General features: G+C 37.4%; 3 protein-coding genes across 8 annotated transcripts; 2 read left to right on the plus strand and 1 right to left on the minus strand.

Moving 5' to 3' along the window:
• The first annotated feature begins 5,409 nt into the window (after window positions 1-5,409).
• Window positions 5,410-9,758, plus strand: LOC122070876 (B3 domain-containing transcription factor ABI3-like). Of its 3 annotated transcripts, XM_042635108.1 has the most exons (7): window positions 5,413-7,110; window positions 7,234-7,329; window positions 7,431-7,531; window positions 8,909-8,955; window positions 9,063-9,139; window positions 9,234-9,419; window positions 9,500-9,758. In XM_042635108.1, the coding sequence occupies exons 1-6, from the start codon at window positions 5,542-5,544 to the stop codon at window positions 9,384-9,386; spliced, it is 2,043 nt and encodes a 680-aa protein (XP_042491042.1). In that variant the 5' UTR covers window positions 5,413-5,541; the 3' UTR covers window positions 9,387-9,419; window positions 9,500-9,758. The 3 variants fall into 3 exon arrangements, 1 of the variants encoding a protein (XP_042491042.1); XR_006138007.1 differs by lacking the exons at window positions 9,063-9,139; window positions 9,234-9,419; window positions 9,500-9,758 and having other exon boundaries at window positions 5,410-7,110; window positions 7,400-7,531; window positions 8,909-8,953; XR_006138008.1 differs by lacking the exons at window positions 9,063-9,139; window positions 9,234-9,419; window positions 9,500-9,758 and having other exon boundaries at window positions 5,410-7,110; window positions 7,234-7,296; window positions 7,400-7,531; window positions 8,909-8,953.
• Window positions 9,759-12,212: 2,454 nt separating this feature from the next.
• Window positions 12,213-13,748, plus strand: LOC122070880 (uncharacterized protein At4g13230-like). The gene is made up of 3 exons (XM_042635110.1): window positions 12,213-12,403; window positions 12,603-12,728; window positions 13,196-13,748. Exons 1-3 carry the CDS (start codon window positions 12,287-12,289, stop codon window positions 13,409-13,411), a joined length of 459 nt encoding a protein of 152 aa, XP_042491044.1. The 5' UTR covers window positions 12,213-12,286; the 3' UTR covers window positions 13,412-13,748.
• Window positions 13,749-16,190: 2,442 nt separating this feature from the next.
• On the minus strand, window positions 16,191-20,011 carry LOC122070875 (B3 domain-containing transcription factor ABI3-like). 4 transcript variants are annotated; one of them, XM_042635105.1, is made up of 6 exons: window positions 17,804-20,004; window positions 17,613-17,708; window positions 17,411-17,508; window positions 16,892-16,938; window positions 16,718-16,794; window positions 16,191-16,639 (listed from the first exon to the last, which is right to left on the minus strand). In XM_042635105.1, the coding sequence occupies exons 1-6, from the start codon at window positions 19,400-19,402 to the stop codon at window positions 16,487-16,489; spliced, it is 2,070 nt and encodes a 689-aa protein (XP_042491039.1). In that variant the 5' UTR covers window positions 19,403-20,004; the 3' UTR covers window positions 16,191-16,486. The 4 variants fall into 4 exon arrangements, with proteins under 4 accessions (XP_042491039.1, XP_042491038.1, XP_042491041.1 ...); XM_042635104.1 differs by having other exon boundaries at window positions 17,411-17,511; window positions 17,804-19,999; XM_042635107.1 differs by lacking the exons at window positions 16,191-16,639; window positions 16,718-16,794; window positions 16,892-16,938 and having other exon boundaries at window positions 17,407-17,542; window positions 17,646-17,708; window positions 17,804-20,011.
• Between the last annotated feature and the right edge of the window lie 3,403 nt (window positions 20,012-23,414).

Below are 23,414 nucleotides of genomic sequence, written 5' to 3' on the forward strand. Positions count from 1 at the left end.
CAAAAGGACAGTGCAATTTCTATGGCGGGCAGTGAAAAAAAAAAAAAAAAAAACCTTAGAATTAGAAATCCAAATAAATTTAAATTAACAAGAAATAAGTTGTTTTATTCCATCTATATTTACTCCAATATTATTTTGAAAATTTACTCCAATACTATTTTGAAAATTTTCAAGCACAAAATAAAAATAAAAAATATTTTTTGTTTAATCTATTTATCAATTGAAGCTGGGTGAAATTAAGTGGAGATTGACTGATGTTAAAGTCCCACCTTACGTTTCACTAAAATAAAATAAAAAGATAGCCAGAGCTCTCACATATAGTTTTTGAGTACCAAAGATAAAAGCTAGCTGGAAAAACATGACAGGGACCGCCAGCTCCACAATGCTACCTTGGGGAGGAGACGAAACACTTTTGTTTGTTTCAATTGAAACTCCAATTCAAAGTTTTAGACAGTCATCACATCATGTGCTTCTAGAAATGGCCACCTTGCCCCTCCCCTTGAGGCCTGTGCTCGTCTAATCTTTTCTAAGGAAGCGTGAATGTAACCAAGAATCCTGCAAGCACACTAGTGGTTTTTGTTACTAGTGGTTAGAGATTCATTTCTAGTTAGAGAACAATACCAGTAATCATCTAAAGAGATCCTACTCAGATGAATAACAACAATGGATTTAGCTACTAAGTGCAGAAAGAAAGAACAGATTAAAACATGATTCCATTCACCCTTTCTAAGCCCCGTTATCAAATATTTTTTTTTCCGATAAGTGATATAGTTGTATTGAAAAAAGTAAAAAATAGAGTACATAAAAGAGGCAATTCCCTTAACCTTCTCAGGACAAACCTAGAGAAAAGTTATGGAATTCACACCACAAACATGACATGCCTTGCTAACAAAAAGGAAAATACAATAATCATAGAGAAAAAACTTTAGATTCTGTAATACACCATGCACGCTGCATCCTCTTCCACAAAGATCTTCAGTTCATTTAGAAAGTCTATAGGAATAATCAGAACTTCTTCACTTGGAGGTCCAAGAGAAACCATATAGTCTATTGGCCTATTTAATTCCCTTCAAACATGCTTGAACTCCCTTAAGTCAAAAGATTCAGTCAACTGAAAGATTTTTCTCTTAATAATTTGAGTGTTTCAAGGACCTTGGATCACTCCATTCAACACATCCATTGCAAGCTTTGAGTCTGACCTAATTGAAACCTTTGAGAAATTCTTCTCAATACATAGAATAATGCCTCTAAGGATAGCTAATAACTCCATGTGGAAGACTGAAGCAACCCCCCCCCCCTAACACCAGCATAGGCTAAAATGGGGTCCCCTTTGTTGTCCCTAATGATGCCCCATTATCATTTTGTCATGCTATATTATATATTACATATATTACATGCCATTACATGGGTGTTTACAGATAGGAGATCACACAGATCATCGGAATCTCTTTCCCCCTTCTCTCACTGGATCAATCTTTGATTTGGGTTCGGTGCTCTTTGGAATGTAACAAACATTAGTTTGGATGGGCTGTGCTAGAATTGTGTCCATCATTCTATTCACAATTTCTCGTGAATTTATGCCAAGGCAATCCAAGATCCATTCTGATCCTTTTCTAGCTAATCAAATAATTGGCTACTTACAATTTTGTATATTAGGATCCAATGAAAGAATGGTGATTCTTCATCCTAGCACTTGGAATCCGCTAACTCCAAAAGACCGATGATTAATAGAGTGACTAAGTGGATTCCAAGTACCAAGATCAAGGGCTTACAAAAATATTCTTGTACAAGAACTTGATCAGGCTCCTACTTTGGTTGAGCAATATGACCTAAATTTCAGCCTTTGAAATGGGCATGAGTTTTGAAATATAGAAAGATGGTAAATATTGAAGGTGAGATTTGGGAGCAATGGTATGTTTAGGAAGGGAGATAGCCGGTGGAGGGGAACTTAGAAAGAATAAGATTTGAGATAAAAACAGTTACATCCGTTCTCGGCCGGTTGATTGAGATAAAAATATTCAATGGCTAAGATTTGATATGACTAAATCAATGGTTAAATTCGATCAATGTCATGCAAAATTATTCTCACCCACCTACCTTTTACCTAGGGGTGTCAAAACCTAGCCCAAACTGATAAACTGACCAAAATTGACTGAAAAAACACAGACTAAACCAAACCGATCCTTTTGGATTGATTTTAGATTGAGGTATGATGGGATCGACTGAAAATTGGATCAAATCGAAACAACCGATAACCAAACCGAAACAGAATTGAATGAAACTGATAAAATAAATGATTATGAGGTTAAATAGGTGAATTGATTATCCATTTTTAATAGTATTAGTGAGAATATATTCTGTTGTAAATAGAAATTGTTACAAATAAATGAATATGAGGTTATGAATAGGGAAATTAATTTGTAAATTGTACAATGCTTCCATTGATCTCCTTGTTCACTATACAAAATTAATCGAATAGTTAAATGAATGATTTAATAGTAGGATTCATTTAGTGATTCAAAATTAGTTGTCTTCTTAGTAATATTTTTTGTTAAAAGGTCATTTGTATTAAGAAGGAAAAAAAGAAAAGAGAACATACAGGCTAGAGTCTAGAAGACACTAGAGACAATACAAGAATGTAGAGGGAAAAAAATACGGAATCACTTCCTCACCTTCGGCATTGCCATCAGCAAGGAAAGGGATTCATTACTCCACCAAAGAAACAAAATTAATCAAATCTAAATTTTGTCTTTTTCTATGCATCTACCCGAACCTCAGTTTGAACAGAGACAGGGAGAGATGGAAAAATGGAGGAGACAAGACTTTTTGCTGCATCTTTCACTAGATAATCTACTATTGGGTTTCCTTCTATGAAACAATGAGTCAATTTCCACTGAATACCTTGAAGATATGGTTGAAGGCATTGCCAAAGTTGGGAAATGGAATTTAAAGCATGATTTCATTATAAATTAGTTATCTTTCTCTTACAATGATAAACCATGATTTTGTTACAAATTTAAAGTGTATTCGACAAATCATTTCTTACTACAGTTATAATGTAAGATTTCATTATGGTTCAAACCCGAAAACAAATCGATAAACACCTATATTAACTCAATATTAAAAAAATCAAAATAAACCAAAATCATATTGGATCAAAATTAAACCAGATCAAAAACCAAACTTTCTTACTGAATTGGTTTCAATCTTGTTATTTCTAGACCAAAACTAAGCCAAATCAACTATTTGACACCCTAATCTTAAACGTTAAAGACTAAACCCTCGTGACAATAGAGTCAACCAAAATTGTTTCCCTCCCTTGAAAACTCAACCCTACCCTCAAATATAGCTTACTTTGGCTTTGTTCCCCATCTATACCATTCTAGATCTCTCTATCAAAAAAAAAAAAAAAAATCATTCTATATCTCCTTATCATAACGTTAAGGACTAATGACAATAGAGTCAGCCAAAATTGTTTCCCTCCCTTGAAAACTCAACCCTACCCTCAAATGTAGCTTACTTTGGCTTTGTTCCCCAACTATACCATTCTAGATCTCTCTATCAAAAAAAAAAAAAATCATTCTATATCTCGTTATCATCCAATCATTATCACTAGTGGCAGTTAGGACCTCAGTCCAAGGTTTGGCCCTTTACCAACCTGACATCAGTCAACCCGAGTGATTGACATCCTTAACTGTCTGACAGTTAAATGAGTAATTTCTCCAAATTTGTAAGCGTTTGAACCAAACTGGTTTATAAGAACTCACTTGGTATCGTTTTATATCATGGATTTTAACGTTTGAGTACTACAGAGCCAACTCAAAAGGGGTATTCAACTTTGAAGTAAAGTCCTGAGTATTGGAAATTCATTCACAGATACCCATCATTGTAATGGGATGGTGCTAAAAAAGTAAGTGGAAGAAGTTGTAACTGATATGATAAAAAGAGTAATAATGATTCTATGATTTTGGGTGAACCCATTCTTCACAGGACAGTATCAGTGGGAACACTTTCTCCTTATTATTAATATTTGGACGGTGAGACTGTTCATTACTTGATCTTAAGGGATAACCGAGTTGGTAAAGAATCTTTCTAAGTTCTGAGTTTGACTTTTCTTATTTTCTTGAGATCATTCACATGGGAATTGAAAAGTGCTCATTTGATTCTAGTATAACCTAAGTTGTTAGATTACTTTAGACCTAGATATTTGTCATTAAAAAAAAAAAAACCTGCTCCCTGCTCATTTCACCGGTTAAGTCTAGGGCTGATGACAATCGTGACCAGATTTGTCCAGACCCGGTTTGACTCGGGTTAAACTGATACCGGATCGAGTTGCATATCAGAGAGAGAAGAAGAGATAACATAAAAAAAAGAAAAAAGAAAGAAAGTGTGTGAAAATAAAAAAAAATAAAAAAAAATAAAAAAAAATAAAAGAAAGAAAGAAAGAAAGAAAGAAAGAAAGTGTGTGAAAGGACCTACTTAACAAAATCGAACAATTAATTACTTGAGCAACCGCACAAATGCTACCCTACTTCATCTATAACTGAAGGTAATAGACGGTTCAGATCATTTAAGGCAGTTAACATAGAGCCATATTGATATACCTGTTCTCCATGTTAACTCTTCCCACCTCGTACCTTGCATGTCCACCACGTTGCACCAAGCTTGTTAAACCCAAAAAAAAAAAAAAAAAGCCGCCGCTTGAACGACGAATCCAATCCAACCTTATGACTCTGTCCGCGTGTCTTAAATATTAAGTATATCACTCTCTCTCGATCTCGAGCTTAACCCTTTTTAACTTTTGTCTGGTGGCACCGTTGTTGCAACCATTCAGGTGCAAAGGTATGGCAATTGGAACAATCCGGAGGTAGTTTTTGATTCGCTTTTGTTTTTTTCCTCTACTTGGCTTCCCACCGTTCTCTCTCTCTCCCCTATAAACCAGAAACAGTTTTAAGCTTATCCACAAATCAACTAAGTGGAAAACTGATACAAATATGAAGCCATGGACTGAGAGAGTTTCCAACGATCCTTCTACTACAGACTCTGGTTCTTGACTGGCCGGGATCTCGCTGCCGATAATCATCTGGTTTTGTTTTATCATCTTCTGCATGGATAAGTAGTCCTTTCTGTAGATAATTTTTTTTTATATTAATTTGTTGTGTAATTGTATGTTTAACAATAATTATAAATAAATATATATAATATTCAAAGATAAGGAGAAGGAGAAAAGCTGCTCTTATGTTGATGTTGATGTTGGATTTTGCTGTCTTTGTTAGATCCTAACAGCGAGGGCGGGCCCTGCCCTTCCCTGCTTTCCTTAATCAGATACCACCACTCCTTCCCTTTTCTCCTTTTATATATATATATATATATATATATATTTTTTTTTCTTCTGGGTTTCGTCCGTACGCAAGAGATCCAAACCACTCTGGTTTGTGGTTTCTATAAAAACCCATATCTGTGGGCAAAAGAAGAACAGAACCCATCAAGGGTTTTTTCAGTTTTTCACTCTTCAAAGCCATTCTGGGAAAAGGACGAAAAATGGAGGAGGACATGCAAATGCATGAAGCAGCAGAGAGACATCTACATGGGCTGGAGAGAGTTAAATCTGTTGGTGATCAAGACCCTAATTTCATCCCTCTCAAAGTCGAAGTTGAAGAAGAAGACACAGATTTGTGGCTTGATAGAGACCCCGCAGGAGATCTACTTGGGGTTGATGGGGGTGATGAACCCTCCATCTTCTACGCTGATGACTTCCCTCCTCTCCCTGATTTCCCATGCATCTCATCTTCCTCTTCGTCAACGCCTTCGAATCCTCCACCAGCTGAGCCACCGGTTAATGACGGTGCATGTCGGTCTTCGTCCTCATCTTCATCTTCATCGTCTTCCTCAACTTCTTCATCACCGGCTTCATGGACTATGTTCAAATCAGATGCGGAAGGGATTGTAGAGGAAAAAAGAAATAACCAAATGGATGCAACAGTGCAAAAACCACCCTTGTTACGGTCGCCGGATTCAATGGAGATCCCACCGCTATTCGATCCTCAGACCGACGTGGACTGCATCAACGTCATGCAAGAGCTTGGAGACATGGACCTCATTTGGGAAGAACCCAATTCTATATTCCCACCTGAAGAAGAACAGCAAGAGCAGCAGAAGAAAGAGGAGGGTCCACAAGATGATGAAGGGCCATCGGAAGATCTAGGGACTGTGTTCTTAGAGTGGCTGAAATCGAACAAAGAATCAATCTCTGCTGAGGATCTGAGAAGTATCAAGCTTAAGAGATCTACGATCGAATGTGCGGCTAAACGCCTAGGCGGTGGCAAGGAAGGGATGACTCAGTTGCTAAAACTCATCCTCCTGTGGGTACAGACTCATCACCTTCACAAGAGTCGCATGCAACCTTACCACCCACAACAATTTTTCCAGAACCCTAATCCTACCACCCATGTTCCAGATTCTCACCTTTGCTTATCCTCTTCCACCCCTTGGATTCCCCATGAACAACCCTTCTATGCCAATCCAACGGCAAATGTAGGGTTTCCTTCCCTTCCTCCTATGCTAGGCTACATGGGAGACCCTGGTTTTTCTTATCCTATGATCGACAGTACAGCAACTTGGCATCATCCTTCACTTCCTACTCCTCCACATTTCAGTTTATATAATTCATATAGAGATCCACATCTTATTCCTGCACAGCCACCGCTGCAAGTGTTCGGCTCCTCCGGCAACTGTGGGAACCAGTACTCATCAGGTGCTCCACAAATGGTGGTGCAAGGGAATGGAGAGAGGCTGGTGAAGATGGGTTTATCGGCAACAAAAGAAGCCAGGAAGAATAGAATGGCTCGGCAGAGACGGTTCCTCTCACATCACCGTAGCCAGAATCATTTCCATCACCAGCGTCAGCATTCCAGTACTACTGAGCAGCTTGCAAGGCTTGCTACTGATGCTAATTGCACCACTTCAAGCCATGACAACCCTGGGGCTAATCGGGTGTTCCGGCACTCTACTGCAGCTGCCACCATCACAGCTGATATGGCACCTCCATCTTCAGATCGGCCAATTCTGCAACCACATCAACAGCGACAGTCCACTTCAGAAAGGCCTCAGGTGGGGTCCTCTTTCTCTCTCATTAATCTTTGTTGTTAAATATTAGTAATGTAGTTTAACCATAGATGATTAATTAGCTAATTTGAGTTTTTTTCTTAATGAAGTAATGTCTATGATGTGTAGGGATGGAAGCTACCGGACATGAACTTGAGATTTTTGCTGCAGAAAGTGTTGAAACAAAGCGATGTGGGTAATCTTGGGAGGATAGTATTGCCAAAAGTAAATTTCTCTCTTTCCTTCTAGGGTTTTGATTTTTGAAATTGATAATTATTGTGGGTTTTGTCAATAGAATCTCAATTTGGTCGAAAATATTTAACCAGAAGGAAGCAGAAACACATCTGCCCGAGTTGGTAGCAAGAGATGGGATCTCCATCGCCATGGAAGATATCGGAACCTCTCGCATATGGAATATGCATTATAGGTAACCCTATCTCTTTAACTCTCTGCAGCTTTTATCTTAGACTTTGTTAATAATTGTTGGGTTTCATGCATCGGATGTAGGGGTGTCAATTCCAGGACTGCACCGGTAAGTGCGCACTAGTAGGCCTGATCGAGCCCAACACGTTTATGGCTCTATCTAGACCAGCCTAATTAATAAACGTGTTGGGCATGAGCCCGACACATTTATAGACAGGTAGTACACGGTGCAGTTGTCTAGCCCACCGGGCGCCCGATCGGCCCCACACATTTAGAAGCCTAACTTAAACCGACTCATTTAAGCCCGAATTAGCCCGACCCCTTTAATACTACTGATATTTTTTTAATTTTTTTTTATACTATTTGAATTTAGTGCTAAGGCTATGTGATATGTACAGTCGAAATGGTGGTGATTGTTATCTGAACATTCATCTTTTTCAAGCATAGTTTAATTGATTTAAACTTGCTCAATTTGGGTTATGTAGGCATAATTAATTGATTTGAGTTCTGCTGGTTAAAGAAAAAGTACCTTAGTAACTTAGCTGCTTCCATCTTTGGCTTAATCCATTTTAACTATGAGAGGACCCGTTTAAAGCCCTTTTAAAGGTAAATAGGCCTATAGCCTTGTTAAGGGCCGCTTATGGTAGCTTGATTAAAGGCCAAACCGAGATCGGCCCGATTATCAAATGTACCATGCCCGTGCTAGCTAAACATGGTGCAACCCTAGAAATGGGCGGAGACCGATTAGGCCAGATCGAGACCCGCCCAACCCAACCGATTGACACCCCTAATCAGATGTGAGTAGTCTGATATGAAGGCTGATAAGAACTTGGCACCCTAAGGGTTTGGTGCTTTAAAGGATGAGTTCTAACCAAATCCTAATAATAATGCATTACTCATAAGGACATGGGCACCCTCTTCTTGATGGTTTTGTGCTTTTAAGGATGAGTTCTAACCAAATCCTAATAATAATACATTACTTATAAGGACTTGAGCACCCTCCTCTTGATGGTTTTGTGCTTTTAAGGATGAGTTCTAACCAAATCCTAATAATAATACATTACTTATAAGGACTTGAGCACCCTCCTCTTGATGGTTTTGTGCTTTTAAGGATGAGTTCTAACCAAATCCTAATAATAATACATTACTTATAAGGACTTGAGCACCCTCCTCTTAATGGTTTTGTGCTTTTAAGGATGAGTTCTAACCAAATCCCACCAATAATGCATTACTTATAAGGACTTGGGCACTCTCTCCTTAATGGTTTGGTTAGCTTTGAAAGATGAGTTCTAACCAAGTCCCAGCAATAATACATCAAGTGAGAACTTGTTTTTTATTCATTTGGGTTACTCATTGCTCTCCCACCGGTGTCGGATTTCAGATTCTGGCCTAACAACAAAAGCAGGATGTATCTTCTTGAGAATACAGGTCTGTTTTTAGAACCCTTCAAAGTTCATGTTCAGTTTTGGGCAAAGTTTTTCTTTTTCTTAGTTATTAAACGTATTTGCATCCAACTGATGTTGATTATGAATCAGGAGATTTTGTGCGGTCTAATGGCCTCCAAGAGGGTGATTTCATAGTTATCTACTCAGATGTAAAATGTGGCAAATATGTATGGACTCTTCTCCTCTTATTTTTAACCAGGAAATCCCATTAATTTTTTAGAAAGTAATGGAAGATTAACATTCAAAATACAAAATTAACAGATGATACGAGGAGTGAAGGTACCACAACCGGGATCTAAAATGGTGTCAAAAAGGGCAGGGAAGCTGCAAAGAAACCCACATGGAACCCTACTCTCCCCGGCTGGTGACGGCGACCCCACTTTATCTTCTCCCATCAAAGAAGCAGTGACCTAAGAGGAAGGAACGACATGTGATTCTCATCACTTAGTATATACTCAAAACTCATACTCATGTTTTGTTACTTCATGCCGTGTCTCTTATCTCCTGTAGTAATTTTGTGGTTACAGTTTTGTATTGATGGAGGCTGCAACAGAAAAGGATTTAGGAAAGAATTTGTAAACTGGGTATTGGAAGCCAATGATCTATATATAACATAGTTGTACTAACTGAGACTTCAAGAATTTACACTCACTGTGACCCTTGCAGTCTAGGGTTTTTACATCTTTTTTTCAAATGTATTATGTTCATGTAAGGAGGAGAGATTGGATATAGAAGGGCCAATAGGTATTTAATCCAAAATATTTCAATGGGATAAATTGATTTTTGGGAATTGGTAATTGGTAATGGATATATATTCTTTGAAATTGAACAAGTGAAGACTTCTACATCACTTCTACATAACTTGGAAATGAAATTTTCTACCAAAAAAAAAACTTGGAAATGAAATTAAATCTCTAATCCTCCACATTTCGGCAACAAATGGAGGACCAATGCGTGACAGAACAGCCATAGGCTAAAGGTGTTAATCGATTCAGTTTTGGTGTATACGATACAGTTTGGTTTGATTCACATTTATTTAGTTGGAATCAAAATTGAACCATTTATTAAATGGTTGTATTTTTTGAAACCAAAAGAATCGTTTAGTAAATGGTTTCGGTTTCAAGATTTTTAAATGGTGTCGGTTTTATAGTTTTGATCGCTATTTAATCCATATACTTTCGAACTTGCTTTGTGCAAGAAGATTGGGTTTCTCTAGGGTTCGTTATAGATCTCGGTAAGTCTTCTCTATTTATTGGTGCCCTCCTCAAGTCGGTTGGGTGAAATTAAATTCTGATGGCTACTCTATTGGGAACCCAAGGAAAGCTGGGGCAGGAGGAGTTCTCATAAATAAAAAGGCTGAAGTCATTGCAAATTTCAGATCTTTTCTTGGAGTTCGAATGAACTTTGAAGCGGAGTTTCTTCCTCTTATGTATGGTGTTGATTTGGCAAAGCAGCTGGGTGTAAATTGCCTATGGATCGAGTGTGATTCTGTGGCGGTTGTTATGTTGTTCTGGAAAAAGAAACCCCCTTGGATTGCTTCGCAACGATGGATCAATTGTATGGTTTTTCTGGATGAAGTGGAATGGAAAATAACCCATTGCTATTGGGAAACAAATTCAGTGGCTGACTTCTTAATGAAATCAGCGGCTAGATTTGAATCCTCTTTTCCGGTTTCAATATGGCCTCCTTTGGTGTAGATGGATTTGGATATGGATGCCTCAGGTCATCCTAGGTCTAGATTTTGCTAGGATATTTTGTGTATCTTCGTTATTTGGTGGAGTTGGATGGTGGCCTATTTCTGTTGATGGCAATGCCAAAGGTGGATTAGGTGCTATTCCTTCTCTTCCTTTTGTGAGGGGTTCTTTTGATCTCCCTTATTGATGTACTATATTTTTCCTTTTTCTTTTTCATAATTAATATACATGATCTTCTAGCCAAAAAAATCCATATAGTTTCTAAATGATTAACAATTGGTTAGCTAGTTTATTCATATGCTTACTGAAATTTGTTTTTGTTGATAAACGCTTCAATCTTGTATCAAATTAAATAAGGCATTGAACAAGCAAGGATTTAGCTACATAATAGGAGTAAATTATTGAATAGATTGTTGGACAACTTTTGTAGTCCTTAATTCTTCCTTAAATTAAACTTATCATGTTTTTTAAAACAACCATACAACTATACAAAAAAAAATATTACATGGAGAAAGTGAAATACAAACAAATCTACTAATGAACACAACTTATATTTAGTGTTCTAAAGTTAAAAGCATAAGGCAATGAAAAAACATCAGTTAACTTCTTATTCTATTAAATTGCTACGCGGGTTAAATGGGTCATTTTTTTATGGTGTCAATTCCGTTTGAAATCGACAAGTTAAACGGTTAAAATCGAACCTACCAGTTTAGCTAACTGGTCTTAAACTTGAAACCAGAACCGAACCATTTACTAAACGGTTTTACAGTTTTAGTGTAAACAGCTCGGTTCGATTTTGGTAGACAATTTCGATTTCAAATTTACATCCTTATCTTAGGCCCCTTCATTTGGAGTAAGAGTAAGGTGTTTTAACTCTTAATTTTGGTAGAGGATGAAGTTCTGAATTGCAAGATGGAAATGGGCAACAATTAAATTAACTGGGAACCTCTTAATTGATAAGTCGAAGCATGCAAGAAGGAATTTTTTTTTGCAGAAATCTTGTATCTTTTATATACTTGTAAACATAATATAAGTTTTTTTATGTGTCTATTTCTCTCCTCAAATTCAATTTTATTTTATTTATTTAATTTTTTACTATCGAAAGCAATAAAAAAGATATAATAAAATTATAAAACAAAATTCATTACTATAAAATGATTTTTTTTTCTCTCTCCCTCTCTTGAAATTCAAATTTTTTTTTAATATTTTTCTTTTCTTTTCTCTTCTTTCCTTTTCTTAGGCATTTTGTTTCATGTTGTTTGAAAATGTGAATCAGAAGAGTTAAATCATAGGCAAGAAAAACATCGACCACTGATAAGTTCCCCGCTGACCGTTATGGCAGTTACTCAACCATAAAAGGACGAGCGAAATACTCCCCACCACGTTCATAAAGAACCTTATTCAAGATTTTTTTTTTTTTTTTTTTTTTTGGGTGAAACCCCATTCAAGAAATTTACGAGCGAAATACTCCTCACCCCTACTTATGTGGAGCACTTTCCTCCTTCTTTATATATATATATATTGCACCTGAAGAAATCAAAAGGCCTCATCTACTAATCTACAATCACCCAGAAGAGAAGCCTTGCAAGAAAAAAGAAAACCAGTAATAAAGAAAACAAAATGGCAACCTCAACCACCCTTTCCAAATTCCTTCAGATTGGATCATCAACAATTTTGAGAAGCAACAGCCCTTTGAGCCACAGGTTCTTTGTTACTGCTGCCCCAGGGCCTCTGCAGGTGAGTTGAACTTTCTCCGTTTCGAGTCCGGATTTTCTCCCCACGTGGGGACAGTCCCCACATGGGATTTACCATTTATATGATATGGGATTCCCGCATCTTATTCCTTGTTGATTTATAATAGATTCATCTGAATTTGATTGCCGTTCTATTGAATTGCTCATACTGAGTAACAAGTTACATATTTTTGTATTCATAGGCCACTGCAGAACAACATGCTGGGGATGCATGTAAGAAGGCATCAGAGGCTATAAAACATGGAACCCAAAGTGTGATACTGGCCGGCGAAGACATGATGGGAAAGGCTGGAAGTACAGCAAATCAGGTATATTTATTGACTGATCATTAATCCATACAAGTGAGTCTGTTTTTTCTGATCTATGACCATTAAACAAAGTTTCATTCATAAAAATTAGCAAATCCACATAGAAATCTCAAAATGTATTGAGATAGTCCCACATCGATTGTGGATGACTTAACTATCTTGTATGAAACTCCCAAGAGGCCATCCACTTACAGCCAATTGGTTTTAAGATGGAAGCTTTAACATGGTATTAGAGCTGGTACGTTGGGCCTCCATTGATGATGGACTCCTTGCTTAACCCACGAAGATAGAACCATAAGAGGCCTGCACGTAAAGGGAGTGTTGAGATAGTCCATCATCGGTGATGATCATCCCAACTTCAAGCTTCAAAAGTTATTGTAATATCAGTTCTCTTCAAGTCCCAACAGCCATTTCATAATAATTCCTTGTGGTTAAACTTTCTACTTGCTGCATGTGATTGTCTTCAGTTCGGCCAGAAAGCCAAAGAAATGGCTGGAAAGGCATCTGATTCAGCACAGGACCTTAGCAACAAAGCGACCCAAAAGGCCAAGGGCGCATGGGAAACAACCAAGGAGACCACTGAAAAGATGAAGGACACAATGGCTAGCAAAGGCCAAGAGACAAAGGAATCCATGAAAGAAAGTGCTGAGAATGTCAAGCAAGCCATGGATACCAAGAATTGATACCCAATCGATTTCTCAACATGATAGCCTATTGCTTTATCGGCTCTGTAATTAATTTTTTCTTCTTTTACACCCCTTTCCTGAAAGGGATTTTATTTTGTAAAAATGGAACACAAAGTACTTTTCCATGTAGTATCTTATAGATGGTCAGAGAAAATATAATAAATTCCATCTCTTATATTTTTGTATTGCATGCATTAGGCTTTTTGGTATGAGATTTAATTAGTAACATAATAACTTGATGTAACATTATGTGTCAATAAATTGATGTTTGATGTAATATTATATGTCAATAATTTGATGTAACATTATATGTATATATGTCAATAAAATTCCATATCTCTCTCTCTCTCTCTCTCTCTCTCTCTCTCTCTCTCTCTCTCTCTCTCTCTCTCTCTCTCTCTCTCTCTCTCTCTCTCTCTCTCTCTCTCTCTCTCCTTGTGCATTGAAGACCAATTGCTTCCAGAGTGATACCAGTACCTCTACCTTCATCAAGTGAATATAGCTAAATTATATTTTCTTCAAGTTGATCAACTTGAAATATATGATGTAAAATATAACAATGATATGAGAGAAATTTATCTCTGACCAAATGGCTACCAATGGACATGTACTGTTGTGTGGTTGTGTTTCATAAATAGTCATGCATTCATCTACTGCAACAATTAAACTTCGATATGTTAGGAGAAAATTGTGAGGCTGAATCATGCCACTGGTCACTTTCCTTAAGACTATAGTTGACCCTTGTGGTGCAATCTAGGTAATGCAAATCAGCTTACAAGATGAAACAACCGCAACAGGCTCTTCCAGTAATTGTTGCATTCACTTATTGGGTCATGTTGTACTCAATTAACTAAGACAAGAATATAAGAACACTTCTCTAAAATAGTAAAAAATGGGGACAGAAACCAAAGTAGGAGTTTGAAAGAGTACGTAGGAATAAGGACCTTTTAGAACACTTGGAATGATACTCAAAATTATATTGGTCCATTGTAGATAGAGGAGAAATTTCCCCTTAGAAATACATTTACTATAACCTTTTTTTTTTCGTTAAAGATCAAAAATTTTATTAAGAAAAAGAAAGAAATAAAGATTACAACTGCATAATAGATTTGAACGGATGTGTCTATCCAAGAAAGAAGATGTAAAAAAAAAACTAATCGTTGCCATAGCATTTTGAATGACATACAATGCAAGATCGCCGAATTAGTAACTCATTAGATGACACCGAAAGATCTTGTTCAATGTCGGACAGAGAGAGATGCATGTTGATAAGGTTCCTGACAAATCCCAACTTTGTACACTCTTTGGCTGATGTCTAACAACAAACCACCAATGTTGGAAAACGACTTTGGCAAAAGGAAAATTGGATACAAGTATGGTTTGACAAGCAAAAAAGAAACTTCACACATTAATATCCCATCCCAACATGTGTGAAAACAAACCCCGAACCCTCCCCGAGACAAGAGAGCTCTCTCTCTCTCTCTCTCTCAAGCAATGTGGGAATAAATTCCCCTCCCCTCCCCTCCCCTCCCCTCCCTTCCTTCACTTTACTAAAAGTAATGCCAGCTAGGTCAGGGTTTCAAACCTGGTAGGAGTGGCAACCAAAACCCTTTGAAAGAGATATTTTCAAACTTCGTTTGAAATAAATAAAACGATATGCAATGGGGAATGGATGTTCTGGCAAAGTGCCAAATTTTCAAATTGCTCATGGACAGCCAGTGAGGCCCCTCCAAATTCCTCTAAAATATGATGGGGAATCTTATCATCATTCCAGAGATTCCCGATTTCTCCGCATCTTTTGCTAAATAGTCTACAATGAAATTTCTCCACATCTTTTGCTAAATAATCTACAATTAAATTTGTCTTAACTTTTTTTCCATTCTCTAGAACTTGACAAATCTTCAAGAACCTCAAGATCATTAATTATTTTATTTTCTTTTATTATTAATTAGATATTTATTCGAATCAGATAATATTCTTTTATTATTAATTAGATATTTATTCGAATCAGATAATATTTTTCAAATAATCCGAATTTAGATCCAAATACCCCATGACCAAATACTGATACCCCTATTACAAATAGGGATGAAAATGAAATTTAAATTTTTAACTATACGTTAACCACCCCACCTCCAAAGGAACTCCCTTCATAATATTCCAACAAGATGATAAGAAAAAACTCGTGTAGATTTATATCCAGAGGATTTTTTTCGACTGGTAAGGGAACTTTGAAGACTCCCTCTTCCCCATTCATCTGTAATTTGTTGGATATCAACATTAGAATTTCTAATATTGCTCTGATCAATCCTTTTCCAAGGGTGGCACTGAAAAAAATATATATATTATTGTCTTGTTGTCCACTTCAAACATGATACGAGATTTCTGCAAAAAAAAAAAACTCCCTCTTGCATGCTTCGATTCATCACTTAAGAGGTTCAATTCACAACTTCTAACCTTGCAATCCTCCCATTCTCAAAGACACAAAAATGAAGAGTTAAAGACACATTACTCCAAATGTAAGGGTCTTAAGGACTCTACTGACGTATTACTCCAAATGCAAGGGTCCTAGAAATTTAATTTCATTTCCAAGATATGTAGAAGTGATGTAGAAGTCTTCACTTGTTCAAGTTATATCCATAACCAATTGCCAAAAATCATTTAGCCCATTAAAATTTTTGGGATTAAATCCCTAATATTGGCCCTTCTATATCCAAGCTCTCCTCCATACATGAACATAATACATATGAAAAAAGATATAAAACCCTAGACCATATAAATCCGAGTACCACATTTTTTATTGTTGACTGAAAGGGTAACAGTAACTACAAATTCTTGAAGTCTAAGAGTTTAGGAATAGGACTAACTAAGCTGTACAGAAACTATGTTATTTATAGATCATTTCCTTCCATACCCAATCCACAAATTCTTCTCTTGCAGCCTCCATCAATACAAAGAAAACCCTTAAAATAGTAATACAAGGGATAGAGAGACCGAATGAAGTAACAAATATGAGTACGAGTTCGAGTATATACTATAAGTGTGAGAGTCACTTGCTCCTCCTCCTCCTCCTTAGGTCACTGTTTCATTGATGGGAGAGGATGAAGAACGGTCGTCGCCACCGGTCGGTGAGAGTAAAGATGCATGCAGGTTTCTTTGCAGCTTTCCTGCCCTTTTCGACTCCATTTTCAATCCTGGTTGTGGTACCTTCACTCCTCGTATCAACTGTAAATTTTGAATACTGAATATTAATCATACGTTACTTTCTTCTAAAATTGATGAGAGGAGAATAAGAGTGCATACATATTTGCCACATTTTACGTCTGAGTAGATAACTATGAAGTCTCCCTCTTGGAGGCCATTGGAGCGCACAAAATCTCCTGATTCATAATCAACATCAGTTTGGATACAAATAGTTAATAATTAAGTAGAAGAAGAAAAACTGAAAATGAACTTTGAAGGGTTTGAAGAACAGACCTGTATTCTCTAGAAGATACATCCTACTTTTGTTGTTAGGCCAGAATCTGAAATCCAAGACCCAATGGGAGAGCAATCAGTAACCCATGAACCGAATGAAAAAATAAAATAAAATCTCTCATGAGAAGTGTTGGTCCCCCTCTGCTGATGGTAATGCCGAACGTCAACACGGTGGTTAATCTCTTTTCATTTTCTAAGGCCCTTCTCTGCTGATGGCAATGCCGAAGGTGGAGTAAGTGTCTGATGATTTTTTGGGTTATTTTTGGCCTGTGTGGCATATTGTATTTCATTCATTCTTTTAATCAATAAATATCTTTTGCTGACCTTATGCAAAAGCAAAAAAAGAAAAAAAAAAAAAAAAAATCTCTCTCAATGCAATATTATTGGAATTGGAATTTGGATAGAACTCATCCTCAAAAGTTAACCATTAAGTAGAAGGTGCCCGAGTACTTTTATATCAGTCTACCGTGGAACAGCAACATGTAAGATACAAGCTTATGTGAGAGTAGAGAGACGAACCTATAACGCATGTTCCAGATGCGAGAGGTTCCAATATCTTCCATGGGGATTGAGATCCCATCCCTTGATTCCAGCTCCGGGAGATGTGTTTCCGCTTCCTTCTGGTTAAATATTTTCGACCAAATTGAGATTCTAATAACAAAACCCACATTAATTATCAAACTCAAAAATCAAAACCCTAGATGGAAAGAGAGAAATTTACTTTTGGTAATACTATCCTCCCAAGATTACCCACATCGCTTTGTTTCAAAACTTTCTGCAGCAAAAATCTCAAGTTCATGTCTTGTACTTTCCATCCCTACACATTATATATAAATTACTTCATTAACAAAAAACTCAAATTTAACTAATTAATTTAAAAATCAAAGTTTAATGAGAGAGAAAGAGGACCACCTGACGCCTTTCTGAAGTGGACTGTCGCTGATGATGTGGTTGCAGAGTTGGCCAATCTGAAGATGGAGGTGGAGGTGCCACATCAGCTGTGGTGGTGCCAGCAGCAGTAGCAACCGCAGTAGAGGGCCGGAACACCCAATTAGCCCCAGGGTTGTCATGGCTTGAAGTGGTGCAATTTGCATCAGTAGCAAGCCTTGCATGCTGCTCAGCAGTACTGGAATTCTGACGCTGGTGATGGAGATGATGCTGGCTACGGTGATGCGAGAGTAACCTTCTCTGCCGAGCCATTCTCTTCTTCCTTGCTTCTTTTGTTGCCGATGAAGCCAGACTCTCTCCATTCCCTTGCACCATCATTTGTGTAGGACTTGATGAGTACTGGTTTCCACAGCTGCTGGAGGAGCCAAACACTTGCAGAGGTGGCGGTGCAGGAATAAGATGCGAATCTCTATATGAATTATATAAACCGAAATGTGGTGTAGTAGGAAGTGAAGGATGATGCCAAGTTGCTGCATTGTCAACCATAGGATAACCAAAATTAGGGTCTCCCATGTAGCCTAGCATAGGAGGAAGGGAAGGAAACCCTACATTTGCCGTTGGATTGACATAGAAGGATTGTTGATGAGGAATCCAAGGGGTGGAAGAGGAGAAGCAAAGGTGAGAATCTGGAACGTGGGTTGTAGGGTTAGGGTTCTGAAAACATTGCTGTGTGTTGTAGGATTGCATGCGGCGCTTGTGTAGGTGATGATTCTGCACCCACTGGAGGATAAGTTTTAGCAACTGAGTCATCCCTTCCTTGCCACCGCCTAAGCGTTGAGCCGCACATTCGATCGTAGATCTCTTAAGCTTGATGCTTCTCAGATCTTCAGCAGAGATTGATTCTTTGTTCGATTTCAGCCATTCTAAGAACACAGTCCCTAGATCTTCCGATGGCCCTTCATCATCTTGTGGACCCTCCTCTTTCTTCTGCTGCTCTTTCTGTTCTTCTTCAGGTGGGAATATAGAATTGGGTTCTTCCCAAATAAGGTCCATGTCTCCAAGCTCTTGCATGACGTTGATGCAGTCGACGTCGGTCTGAGGATCGAACGACGGTGGGATCTCCATTGAATCCGGCGACCATAACAGGGGTGGTTGTTGCACTGTTGTATCCATTTGGTAATCACTTTTCTCCTCTATAGTCCCTTCCAAATCTGATCTGAACATAGTCCATGAAGCCGGTGATGATGAAGATGAAGATGAGGATGAGGACAAGGACGACGAAGAGGAAGATGAGGACGAAGACCGACATGCACCGTCATTGACCGGTGGCTCAGCCGGTGGAGGATGCGAATGGGTTGACGAAGAGGAAGATGAGATGCATGGGAAATCAGGGAGAGGGGGGAAGTCATCACCGTAGAAGATGGAGGAATCATCAACCCCATCAACCCCAAGTAGATCTCCTGCAGGGTCTGTATCAAGCCATAAATCTGTGTCTTCTTCTTCAACATCAACTTTAATAGGGATGAAATTAGGGTCTTGATCACCAACAGATTCAAGTCTCTCCAGCCCATGTAGTAGATGATCTCTCTCTGTTGCTTCATGCATTTGGATGTCCTCTTCCATTCTTCTTCTTCTTCTCCCTTTCCCAAAATGGCTATTTTTCTATTTTTGGTAAAAAAACCAAAAATGGCTTTGAAGAGTTGAAAACTAAAAAAACCCTTGATGGGTTCTGTGCTTATGTAGCCCACAGATATGGGTTTTTATAGAAACCACAAAACCAGAGTGGGTTTGGATCTCTTGCGTACGGACGAAACTTAGAAATGTTGGTATGTGGTTAAGGAAGCAAAGGCGGGCAGGGCCCGCACTGTTAGGATCTAAGAGACAAATATTTTTACTAATTAATCTAACAATGACAATAACAACAACATCAACATCAACATCACCACATCAGCAGCTTCTCCTTCTCTATACCTTTCTTTGAATATTATATATATTTATTGTTAAACAAACAATCATTAGAGAGTAATTAACATACAAAATTTATCTACTTAGTTAAGAGGACAACTATTCCATGCAGAAGAAGAAGATGATGAAACCAAACCAGAAGATTACCGGCGGCGAGATCCCGGCCAATCAAGAACCAGAGTGTGGTGGAAGGATCGTCGGAAACTCTCTCAGTTCATGGCTTCTTTTCAGGGTCAGTCCCTCTAACTTGATTTGTGGATAAGCTTAAACCGTTTCTGGTTTTACCGAAGAGAGAGAGAGACTCAAAAGAAGGAAGAAAACAAAAGCAAATCAAAACCTCGTGCGCTACTTTCTCCACGAACCTCCGGATTGTTCGCCAATTGCCATACGTTTGCACCTGAATGGTTGCAACAACGGTGCCCTCAGACAAAAGTTAAAAGGGTTAAAGAAGCTCTTAAGAGAGAGAGAGCAATAGTTTGTAGAGAGAGAGAACAGATCCTTAATTCTTGGTTTAATTGGATTTGTCATTCAAGCGGCGGACTCATTCTAAATTCTTTTTTTAATATTATTTACCACAACCCATACTATCTTGTCCTTTTCACCAAAGAGTTTGCTGACTCCTCTCTCTCTCTCTCTCTCTCTCTCTCTCTCTCTCTCTCTATCACTCTTTCTCTCTCTCTAAAATTTATTTTCCAATGGTACCCTTACTTTTGTTCCAGGTTAGTATAATTTAATAGTATATAACTCATACCTCATTGTCAATTTTTATTGATAATTTAATATTCATCCATTTATTAATAGTTTTCTGTGTTTTAAACTTTGGTTATGAGTTAGATAGCGTTTAATAAGTACCCCATGCTTGGTGAAACGTGGCGGACATGCAAAAGGAGGTGGGAATTGAAATGACTTAACACACACAACAGGTATAAGTCACTCTGGCTCCCCATCAACTGCATGCCTTGAATGATCTGAACCGTCTATTACATTGACCTATAGAGGAAGTAAGCTAGGTAGTATACGTTGTGGATGGTCAAGTAATTAAGGGTTCGATTGTGTTAAGTGAAAAGACTCTACACGCCCCTCTCCCTCTCTCTCTCTGTATATATATATATATATATATAAAAGCAAAAACACATGCAAATGCGCCTGTTGCAAAACATATTTTTTAGTGTGTATTTTTTTTTTTTTTTGAATTAATTTGTGTAGACAAAAAATGTATATTCATTGTAATTTCACTTATTTTAAATTTATGAATTAATTCATTGTATCAAGAGAAATGGTACCAAATTACTATCAATAAAGAGCATGAGCATGCTGACGGATAAACAAATGGTAAGAAGGTGAAATTGTTCAAAACTAATAGACATATAGTTGGCCCTCAAAAGTAATAAAATCAACTGTAAACTTGTAATGAGCTTTAGGGATCTGATATGAAAAGTTCGACTCCCAGTATGCACACCTTGGGCCACTCACACAGGGTGTTTAGTGGTTTTTATTGCTTTCAGTGAAAGTTGAATGGTTCTCATTCAACCCCGATATGACCCAATCTATGCGGTTGTGGGGTCAGTATGGACCCGCGGGACTAGTCAGGCTAAAGGCCTATCCACCCATCATTAGCCAGAAAAAAAAAAAAAAAAAAAGAGATACGATATGAAACAAAATCAAAATATCGAATGCATTTCTGTCTTTTTATTGAAGATCGTTAAACATTAGGAGAATGAAACAAGCAGAGGAGCTTTGGCGCTTCACCCTTCGATATAGACCCGAAGTTGAAAACTTTCAATGAGCTATTCAAACTCCAATGGATAGTTGCCAAAGACATGGCACAAGGCATGTCTTGATGCCAAAGGTGACTAGGTACCTTATGTGGCACTTGCTTTGGGAACTTCCACCTCACCTAGGCTCACCTTGCTACCATGACAACTATGCTCCAATGTGATATGCAAATTGTAAGTAAATAAGCACATATGGTCCTTGAATTAAACCTTTATACCTCATGGCAACCCTTATATCTCATAATAACTTATGAGCACAATAATGTGTGAAATCTTAAGGATATAAGTGTACATTTTGCCCCATTTTAGATAGTACTACTTTTATTTTTCTTGTTTGTTTTTTAGTTTCCAAGTCTACAAGAGAAAGTGCTTAAAGTGAATCAAGAATCAGTCCAAGCTTGAACTAACTTGTCCAAAGGTGGGACCCACTCATTGGTACCACATCTTTTCTCCTACAAAATCCTGAAGATTATTCTCTCTCCTTGCCACCTCACAAGATCTTGAAGATGCTATGCAGAGATTCCTTGATTTAATCAAGATTGCAAGATATTGGTTAATTTTGTAGGGAAGGAATAGAATTTGTTAATTTTAGAAATAGATTCTCTCTTTCCTCACACAATATCTCAGAGAATGAGGATTCTTACCAAGATTTAATTTAATTTTATTTTATTTCTTTTCTTAAAAAAGACTTGTAGAACGAAGGAAGCAAGACCAAAGCCCTATAAAAGCCCCTTCATCCGCCCTCCTATTTTTTATTATTCCCCTTAGTTTATTCTCTAGTTTATGCTTAGTTCTCTTCTCTCTCTCCCTCTCTTACTCTCTTTAGTTTTAGTTCTTCTTTATTTTTTGCTTTAATCACTTTTGTAATAGCTTTTTATGTCAATTAATGCAAGAACTCTTTTATTCTTATTTAGCATTTTATGTTTATGATTTATGCAATTGAGTTGTAATTTTTAAAGTTATAGTTCTAGGCTTAGATCTAGGTGACAAGATCACGAGCTGTGGAGCATTTTTTTTTTCAAGTTCAGTTTTTTTTTTTCAAGATTTGTTTTCTCTGGTACTAGAAATTTTAGATTTGGTTTATTCCAGATCTGGTTTTTAGTACTGGTAGTATCTCAAATCACCCAAGCTTTCAAGTTCAAGCACTGATTCAAGTAAGTAGGCTCCTTCAGTAATCTTTTCTCCCCCCTCTCATTCCCTCTTCTGACTGCCCTTTCTTTCTTAATTTAGGATTTTAATTTCAGTCATTACATTATTGCTATCTCTTTCCCCCAAGGTTCATGGCTAGTGTATGTGTTGGCTTTGCCCCTCCTAGCCATAGAACCATCAATTTATTGTTTTTATTTTAATTGTCTCCCTTTCCCTAAAGCAAGTAGAGTAACCCTTGTAAGAGTGACTCTCTGGTCAAGTAGGGAAGCTCATATTATGATGCATCCCTCGGGCTAAGTAGAGAAACCTACTTGTGAGTCTCTCTCTAGCTTTATCCCTTTTCTTTTACTTTATTTTTATTTCAGTATTTTTTTCCTTTATTATTTTTTTTAATTGCGTGAGTTGTTTATTTTTACTTATTTATTTATTTAATTTTAATTGTCTGGCTTGCGTCTTTAAATTCTTAGATGATGAATGGTTAAGACGTTATTTTAGATACATATGTTTAGGACGGTAGTTAGAATTAGATCACAACCATTAATAGGTTCACTTTCGCATTATTAAAAGAAGCAAAAAATAAAGTGGCTGCTCTCCCTGAGGTCGACCTGTGGCTACACTGATCCATACGTTTGCGGTTATATTTAAAATCTCAAACAAGTTTTTGACGTCGTTTCCGGGGTGATAGTTCCATGTTATTTTTCCACTTTCTTTTGGTAAATTAGAGTGCTTTGTTTTGTTTTTTCTTT

Source organism: Macadamia integrifolia, unplaced genomic scaffold, assembly GCF_013358625.1.
Source record: "Macadamia integrifolia cultivar HAES 741 unplaced genomic scaffold, SCU_Mint_v3 scaffold_135A, whole genome shotgun sequence".
NCBI lineage: Eukaryota > Viridiplantae > Streptophyta > Magnoliopsida > Proteales > Proteaceae > Macadamia > Macadamia integrifolia.

Excerpts from the sequence above, each read along its gene's own strand:
- LOC122070880 (XM_042635110.1), top strand. The coding sequence starts at position 12,287 with ATGGCAACCTCAACCACCCTTTCCAAATTCCTTCAGATTGGATCATCA. Across the intron at positions 12,404-12,602 it reads CTGCCCCAGGGCCTCTGCAG|GCCACTGCAGAACAACATGC; the intron begins GTGAGTTGAACT and ends TTGTATTCATAG. Across the intron at positions 12,729-13,195 it reads CTGGAAGTACAGCAAATCAG|TTCGGCCAGAAAGCCAAAGA; the intron begins GTATATTTATTG and ends GATTGTCTTCAG.
- LOC122070876 (XM_042635108.1), top strand. The coding sequence starts at position 5,542 with ATGGAGGAGGACATGCAAATGCATGAAGCAGCAGAGAGACATCTACAT. Across the intron at positions 7,111-7,233 it reads CCACTTCAGAAAGGCCTCAG|GGATGGAAGCTACCGGACAT; the intron begins GTGGGGTCCTCT and ends TATGATGTGTAG. Across the intron at positions 9,140-9,233 it reads ATGTAAAATGTGGCAAATAT|ATGATACGAGGAGTGAAGGT; the intron begins GTATGGACTCTT and ends CAAAATTAACAG.
- LOC122070875 (XM_042635104.1), bottom strand. The coding sequence starts at position 19,402 with ATGGAAGAGGACATCCAAATGCATGAAGCAACAGAGAGAGATCATCTA. Across the intron at positions 16,795-16,891 it reads GTATCTTCTAGAGAATACAG|GAGATTTTGTGCGCTCCAAT; the intron begins GTCTGTTCTTCA and ends ATTATGAATCAG. Across the intron at positions 16,640-16,717 it reads ACGTAAAATGTGGCAAATAT|TTGATACGAGGAGTGAAGGT; the intron begins GTATGCACTCTT and ends CAAAATTTACAG.